This window comes from Sycon ciliatum, chromosome 8, assembly GCF_964019385.1.
Source record: "Sycon ciliatum chromosome 8, ocSycCili1.1, whole genome shotgun sequence".
NCBI classification, from domain to species: Eukaryota; Metazoa; Porifera; class Calcarea; order Leucosolenida; family Sycettidae; genus Sycon; species Sycon ciliatum.
In genome coordinates, this window is record NC_088650.1 from 2,408,389 (window position 1) to 2,417,245 (window position 8,857).

The window sequence follows — 8,857 nt, forward strand, 5'->3', positions numbered from 1 at the left end:
AGAAAGAGCAGGAATATCAATGGGACAAGGTTGTAGTTTGTGTAAACTTTCTCTTAGAGTTGGTGGACAAGCCAATGGTTAGCCACTCTCATTGTAATATCAAAAAAAAGGTTTTCTTTGTAGACCAAAGACTGGTATAATTAATATACCACTCTTTGGTCTACAAAGAATACCTTTTTTGATATAAACTTTCTCTTTAAGCCTTCACCTCCTAGTGTGACCTGAATTCCACGTCAAACCTTTCAGGTCCTAGCGGAATTCCCAAATAAACCATTCAATTACTGAATACGCATGCGCGTAGCACCGCCGTTGGCGGTGGTCCGGGGGGGGGATGTCCCCTCGGAAATTGTTTGAAATTAGGGTGCAAAATCCTGCATTCTGGGCACTTTTGGCATTGTTTTACTACTTCCAAGAAAACAACTATGGACAGCATTCAAAGCCTGTTATCTCATCCACCATTGAATAGGTGTACAAAAACTCTCAGCAAAACTAGCGAGGAAAAGAAATGCAGGCAAGAAATAATAATATGTGACAGATGGCGTACAATATGCATTGAAACAATAAGTATAATATTTATTACTGTGCATGGTCCCGCTGCTGTGTAAGAAAGCCAAAGAAAAAAGACAAGAAGAGCAATCACAGGTAAACTGCTAGCTGGGTTACTAAGCTGCAAGATCAGCATCCGTGAATGTGCCAAATATTGAGCGGCGGTGATCACTGCCGGTGACATCGACGAAGGCATTGCCCAACTCCACCACAGACAGTGCATCTGTCCTGTCCTTGTGCGTGTGGAGGAGCATGACTGAATTTAACCGACTCTGGCCCATTGTGGAGTGGAGATAGGTCTTGATTCTCCGCATTGCTGAGAAGGATCTCACGCTCATGGCGTTGGTAGCTGGGCTTACCAGAATCAAGCGCACCAGCTTCACAACTTCAGACAGAAGCTGCCTCTGAGATGTGGAGTAGCCCCGCAAGAACTTCAGCACAGACTTAAACGTGACATCGTCATCAGAGGTCAGCTGCGTCTGCAGGAGGGACAACTGGGTCAGAAGGAGGTTGGAGTCGAGATCCTCGCCGTACAACTCTGTCACTGCCTTGAACTCGTCTGTAGCGTCAACCCCTTTGGCACTCTTCAAGAGAAGGTTCTCCATCTGCGTGTATATAGCGAAGCCCTTCTGATTAAACCGGGTCTGGATGGAGGACTTGGCACTGTCAAGCACTTCATAATACAGCTGCCGATAGTGGCCTTCCGGGGAGCTGGGGTGGTATGCTGGCTCATCTCCACCTTCATACCTCTGTGGACGTTTGCGTTTGCGAGGTAACTGTGGTTCAGAGACATCAAACTGGTGCCTTTTTGCCACAGTAGCCTCCCAGAACATCGAGAATGAATTCTCTGTGCGCATCTTTGTGATTGTGTCCACCGTCAAACGTGCTATTTTCTGGGCTTCGGCAGCAGACATTGTTGAACTCTGGAGGGAAACAGAGAGGTTGTCACCATGTGCCAGGACAAGACGGGCCAAACTGATTCCAAAGAAGAAGTTGAAAGTCTCCATTTGAGCCTTCACTCCGATTACACGAGCACGCACGTCGGGGTCCACACTCCCAGCCAGAACTTCATCCCACAGTTCTTGCAAGACCAGATAGTTATCCAGGATGCTTTGTTGGCCTTGGCCGATAATGCTCGAAAAGGTGGCAGATTCTGCTCGAAAAGCAGTGAAATTGGCAGAACCATACAAACCTTATGGCGGGCAATTCCTCGAATTCTGCTCCATTTCTTTATCCACATACCAAACATGCATAAAATTACTAGAAAATGTACCGAATTCTGCCAATTTTTCTGCCGGCATTATCCGCCAAGCCCTAATGCTTTGCAGACTCTTGCCTTGCACTGTCCAGCGGGTCGGGCACAGCACACGGAATCCTGGTGTGTCGGGCGAGATCTCACCCTTCAGGACGTCAAATCGGCCATTCCGTTTCGGCGAGTACTTTTAAAATCAACTTGCTGATCAACTCGCTGGTGACATCGAGGGAATCTCTGGTCAGCACAGTCGTCTTGATGGTGTCGCACATTGCCAGGTTCACAGAGTGCCCGTAGCAGTGCACAAAAAGAGCCCTTGGCTCTTCATCTCCCAACTGCTTCGTGACACCAGATCTGTGGCCAGCCATATTTGAGGCACCGTCGTAGCACTGGCCTTGGCAACGGTTGACTTGGAGGTTGAGTCGCAGCATGCAGTCCCGGATAGCCGCAACGATCGTATCTGCAGATATGTTGTCAATCTGGCACAAACCAACGAAATCTTCATGAGCTTCCAACTCCTGGTCAACCCACCGGAAGCACAACGCCAGCTGTTCCTTGTTAGATACGTCTGCGCACTCATCGGCCATTACGCTGAACACCTCAGCAGCATGAATGGACTTGGCCACATTCCGGAGTATGCTATGCGACATTAGCTGAAGGATTTCGTTCTGGATTTCGGGGGAGCAGTACTTATCCACTCGTCGCTCCAGCCAAGCACGCAACTCGGGAGTATGTAGCTTCTGTAGTGGCAGCAGTTGCATAAAGTTCGACTCTGCATCGTCGTGGCCACGCAAGGGAAGACCTTGGCGACCCCAAAACTTCATGTTCTCTAGGATTCTCACGAACATTCGCCGATTCAGGGCTTTCTCCTTGGCATGGGCTTGACTTAGCGCCTCACCAACGTCCGGGACAGTCTGCGGTAGCACAAGCATCACCTGGACAGCGTCGATATGACACAGCGACTTTTCGTGACGACGGAACCCCTCGGTGCCATCTTTCCAATTCTTGAAGCCCTTGGAAATGAAGGCGAGTCCTTCGATGGCGCTTTCAGCTTCCCTTGCTGATCAGCAAAGGAACACAAATGGCAGGTCACAGAATCCGTCGACTCGTCGTAGTGCAACCAGTTGAATTTATCGAACCAAGCTGGTTGAAACGGACGCTCAACGATCGATGTTCGCCCGAAACTTCGCTTTATACGTAGAATACTCCAGTATAGAATGATATGAACACTGGAGCTAATAATGTGACATTACGGTAGTACAATAGCAAGTACGTCATTACTGTTCTAAATACAAACACTGATGATCCTATCCAACCTGACAGCCAATGCAAGAGGTTGCCTATTGATCACAATCCGATACAGTACCGGCAAAAGGCAAAAGCTATCTGCCACTGCGCATTTTCCACTCAACATCACACAGATGCAAACCACCAGACTGGCAGTGCCGGCCACCAGCCAGGTGAATGTCTTGCCACATAATCACGGTGTGCTGTCGCAGTCCACCACAGTACACAGTAATCCACAGACATCTACCGATATTAGCTGATTAGTCCGTGGGCCAAACCTGAAAAAAGGCCTCCTAGAAAAATCTCGTTCCGACTTTTGGGCACCGCAATTTTATTGGCCACGTCTACTCTAGATACCTTACTGACCAGGATTCCGGTTGTTGTCACTCTGACAACTTTCTGAAAGGTATCCAACGAGCGCCTTCCATGTTGAGAATTTCTCTCTCGGCGACCATTGTTTTGTATGCACCATGCATCCATGCATGTACATGTAGATTATGTATTGTAGGTAGGCGTAAGCATGGTAAGTGCATGCACTCCTGCATAGATCCATGTGCCGTGCAGTGCACGCATCTAGTGTAGCTTGCACTGTTTGCATCCATGCATCTCAGCTGTTCGACTCCAGGTTTGAGAACTGATCGCGTGACACCGACACTGACAGGTCACCCAGTTTGTGCAATTATTTTTATTGTTGAGCCATCTCCACGTACGTCCTTCCATTTCTGGATTGTTTCTTGCTTTCCGTTTCTCCATTATTCCACAGGATGCTGTGTACATGCTGTGTACATGCTGTGTACGTGCTGTGTACGTGCTGTGTACATGCTGTGTACATGCTGTGTACATGCTGTGTACATGCTGTGTACATGCTGTGTACATGCTGTGTACGTGCTGTGTACATGCTGTGTACATGCTGTGTACATGCTGTGTACGTGTAGCTCTGACATTGGTGTGCACTGGGCTACTGCCTGTACGTCTTGAGGTAATCATGATTTAATTTGAAGTGAATCTTTGCAAGTCTGTGGGCAAGTAGCAATAAAGCGTCGTGATGAGGAGTTATACTTATAGCCCTTCACCCAGATACTGATGTGGAGAATTGCGTGAAATAATTAGGAACAAATGAAGCTGTTGCTGTAGATAATTAAGTTAAGCTGAGCGCAGGGAGCCTTGTGGAAGTGATGTTTCGCCTGGAAATGGAGGCTTTCGCGTCGCCCCCGCACACGCTCTTCTCTAGCTGCTCCCGTCGTAACGTTGGCTCCCAGCACAAAGAGCTGCACATTTGGGGAAAGGTGAAACGGCAGCAATCATACCGGAAGAACGCAGTCCGATCAAAAAGCAAATATGAATACATGCTTCTGCCAAGTTCTTACAGGCAGCAAATATGAGAAAAGACGAAATGACCAAGTTGCCATTGGCCGATCTCTCGTCTCATCATACGCAGTATAACTATTATCGCAATATGTACGAGAGCTTCAACGCTGGAACGGTGTACTGCAACAAATGCCTCAGTATGGGCTTGACTACTTTGAGGATGAAATCATCTTCGTTATGCCGATACGACTATTGAATCTGAGTGTGTCTATGCAGCGATGCATTGTAACCCATTTGTAAGCACTTTCTTCGCCTTTTCATCAACTCGCCGGCCATCACGACGAGGGGAGGAGGATATAGAGGAGGATTAAGCACTTACAATTGGCGATGCAACTCTGGCTACAAAGACAGATGAGAATGTCACACTAGTCCAAAGTTGCACCGCCAGACCTGCTCGCTTGGGGAAGATTAGTTTTCATGTGCGGCTGTACTGCAGTACAGCCCCAAGCACATTACTCTTGCCGCAATTGTTGCTTTGCACCATATGTTTCAAAGTTCAAAACTTTTTACCAGTATCAGTATGGTGAACCACCTTGGCCACGGTGCTGCATGCATACAGGTTTAGAGCTCAAAACTGCGTTGGCTGGATGCCAAGCCAATGCATCAGCAAGCAACTGCAGCGTCTCTTCCCATAGGAGTCGTGATCGGCAATGATCTGTGCAAAGAAGCATTGTTGGGAGAAGTCACAACCCTCTGTGCAAATGGCATACTTGTGTGCAGCCATCTCAACGTGCACATGTTCACAACTCAGCAGTGTCTTCTGCAGCTGTGTCAGCCTTCATTCCATCAAGGCGAAAGCGCTCAACTGTTGTACAATGTACCTACCAATGTCTTCCCAGCTTTTATCCTACTCTCGTGATCCGTTCCACCTGCTTTCCGGGGCCCTGCAACCAATTACCGTAGAATCCCGCGGATAAGCCCATGGGCTTATCTGTTTCACAAGGACATTTCGGTGGGCTTATACGAGAACATGGGCTTATACGCGGACATGGGCTTATACGCCGACACCAAGTTGTGTATCAAGGAAGTGAGAAGTACATTGCTGAAAACCACTGTGTAAACAAAAACAACCGATGATTGTGCTGAAATGTACGGAAAACACTATAATGTGCACGTACTATGTACATGGTATGGCCAAGAGTCCATAATTTATGGACTCAAGGTATGACCTAGGCCATATAATGGGCTTGTACGATTAGACTGTCATGTTTTTGTGTTGTTGATCATTCTTTATGCAGGGGCGTCACACACGGTACGACCACTACGACCATGGTCGTACCACTTTTCGTCCAGGATGGTCCACCCAATTCATCCGAAAAAGCAATAAAAAAATTCAAGGATCTTCGGACTTGTACAAAACATCGCAACTGTGTTACTTTCATTGCAAGGAGCATACAGACTTGATGCCTAGCACTAGCAGCTACGCCCAAGACTCCAGGCGGCTATCCATTACGATAGGCGGTTTGAGTCACGGTTAGAGATAACCAGACGATGGATTCCTCACGGACGCATTCACTGCAAACTTGACGGAAACAGAGCTGAGCTGGCGGCGATCACTGGGTCCAGAACTAAAATTTTCCAAGATCTACCATGTTACAATGGCGATCAGCACGTCAAGAGACACTACATGTATGTCACTTGTCAGCTACAACATAATAATTATATTCTTTCCACAACGACACCTACCTAGTACCTCTGGCTCCTGACGATCTACTGCAAGCGGATTCGAAAATGCATTACACCCGCGAACGCAGCGCTTGTCAACAGAAAAGGGAAGCGCTTCATTCTCCGAAGCTGAAAAGTGTTTGGACTGCTGCTCCGCGGCGGCAGAATATTCTGCAGCTGTTCACCGACACGACCCGCTTCACCTATATTATAACGATTTACGATCGTTTCGTTCCCCGAGTTTTCAGGTAGCAGCAACAAGAATTTCGTCCGCGACGACAGGACGAAAGTCTCTCGCAAACTAAAGACAAGTCCTGTTGCCACGAAGACAGAGAAGATTCCGCAAGCGCTTTCTTCTGCTTCCATTGTTGTAGCTCTCCGGTCCACTGGCAGATCTTTCAATCCCACCGAACAAAAACAAAGGATCTTCTTCTCTCTCTAAAAACAACTAAAATAATTACTTCGCGACTGCCCAGGCCGGACGTGTACATAGTGTACGCGACGCGGCAGACTTTTGCAGGACACGACATACGTTTTTGCATAGCCGCTGGCGCTAGACCGCGCAGCACGCTTGTACTTCGAATTTTGCGATTTTTTCGAGGGCAATGGCCCTGAATCATTGAATGGGTTCCATTTGCCTTGCTTGGCTACCTACGATGTACAGAAAATACCAAAAATCCATGAGAAGTATGTTTTTGGAGCTGGAGTGGGGTTGTCGAATAAGTGCTAGGGCCACCCTCGCGGCGCGGCCAGGCCTCCTTTGCGGCTGTAGAGCGCTAAAACGTGGCCTGTTAGCCGAAAAATCCTTATTTTTTTCTCCGGGGGACACCCCCGGACCCCCGGTCGTACCACTCCCAGCCACCCTGTGACGCCCCTGTTATGGGTTGTCTATCTGGTTTGCAGCGACTTGTGCAGACGTTCAGTGTTGTGTTTCTTTCTGTGGACAATCTGCAACCAATATACAATGCACAATGCGCCGGCATATTCTGAATATTCTGTACGTTGCATGGATCCGTCTGAGATATTATTAGAACAGACAAAGTGATCAGAAAAGTGGCTGCTTCATACTGCAGCCAGTCATGTTCTGATGAAATGGTATGCGATGACTCCTTTATACTTCAAAATAGTTATTGTGTACGGTCTCATGCTATTGACAGACTGTATTGCACTCGTACATGTAGTGCATAAAAGGGCACGTACTTATATTATGGTTCTATTCAAATTCAAGGGCACCTTCACAAGACATGACGTTCTACATGTGCGGTGCAGTTTGCTCAGTTTTGAGTTTTTCAAGTTCAAATCATGTTTTAGCCTTCCAGTGAGATCCAGGAAGGAAACATTCTGTTTACATGATCCTCCAGAAAAGTTATATTGCCAAAAAAAACCATTACAATTAGCCAGAAAGTCCATTTTAGGTTCCGGTTACCATAGCAACCAGCACTGAATTTAGTTTTACTCCCAGTGCAACCCTTGGACAAAATCAGGAATGACAAGTGGTTTTTCAATGTATGCCAGCCCATCTATCGACTGGGTAAAAAAAATTGCGATGCCCTCTTCCTCGGAACGAAAATTCACATTTTTGCCACTTGGCCCACAGACTAGATGTCCCACACATGCATGCATACACGCACACACAAACCGGCTGCCGGCTACTACTAGTACTAGTACTAGTATGCAATATCCTAGGCACGCGCGCACGCGCACGTGCACACACAAACACACAAACCAGCTGCCGAATCCGACTATGCAGTCTCCTAGGCACGCGCGCACGTGCACACGCAAACACACGAACCAGCTGCCGAATTCGACTATGCAGTCTCCTAGGCACGCGCGCACGCGCACACACAAACACACGAACCAGCTGCCGAATCCGACTATGCAGTCTCCTAGGCACGCGCGCACGTACACACGCAAACACACGAACCAGCTGCCGAATTCGACTATGCAGTCTCCTAGGCACGCGCGAACGTGTACACACAAACACACGAACCAGCTGCCAAATTCGACTATGCAGTCTCCTAGGCACGCGCGCACGTGCACACGAACCAGCTGCCGAATTCGACTATGCAGTCCCCTAGGCACGCGCACACACAAACACACGAACCAGCTGCCCAATTCGACTATGCAGTCTCCTAGGCACACGCGAACGTGTACACGCAAACACACGAACCAGCTGCCGAATCCGACTATGCAGTCTCCTAGACACGCGCGCACGTGCACACGCAAACACACGAACCAGCTGCCGAATTCGACTATGCAGTCTCCTAGGCAAGCATGCACGTGCACACACAAACCAGCTGCCGAATCCGACTATGCAGTCTCCTAGGCACGTGCGCACGTGCACACACAAACACACGAACCAGCTGCCGAACCCGACTATGCAGTCTCCTAGGCACGCGCGCACGTGCACACGCAAACAAACGAACCAGCTGCCGAATCCGACTATGCAGTCTCCTAGGCAAGCGTGTACGTGCACACACAAACACACGAACCAGCTGCCGAATCCGACTATGCAGTCTCCTAGGCACGCGCGCACGTGCACACACAAACCAGCTACCGAATCCGACTTAGCAGTCTCCTAGGCACGCGCGCACGTGCACACGCAAACACACGAACCAGCTGCCAAATCCGACTATGCAGTCTCCTAGGCACGCGCGCACGTGCACACACAAACACACGAACCAGCTGCCAAATCCGACTATGCATGATCTGTACGCTGTCCACACCAGTCTAGAAGAA

General features: G+C 48.6%; 1 protein-coding gene across 1 annotated transcript; it reads right to left on the reverse strand.

Moving 5' to 3' along the window:
• Positions 1-662: 662 nt before the first annotated feature.
• LOC135823007 (zinc finger MYM-type protein 1-like) lies at positions 663-3,838 on the reverse strand. The gene is made up of 3 exons (XM_065335843.1): positions 3,796-3,838; positions 2,004-2,858; positions 663-1,699 (listed from the first exon to the last, which is right to left on the reverse strand). Exons 1-3 carry the CDS (start codon positions 3,836-3,838, stop codon positions 663-665), a joined length of 1,935 nt encoding a protein of 644 aa, XP_065191915.1.
• Positions 3,839-8,857: the final 5,019 nt, after the last annotated feature.

Coding starts and splice junctions, on each gene's coding strand:
- LOC135823007 (XM_065335843.1), bottom strand. CDS start 3,838: ATGGAGAAACGGAAAGCAAGAAACAATCCAGAAATGGAAGGAC. Junction 2,859..3,795: donor CAATCCAGAAATGGAAGGAC/GTACGTGGAGAT, acceptor TTTGCTGATCAG/CAAGGGAAGCTGAAAGCGCC. Junction 1,700..2,003: donor TGTCACCAGCGAGTTGATCA/GCAAGTTGATTT, acceptor CTTTTCGAGCAG/AATCTGCCACCTTTTCGAGC.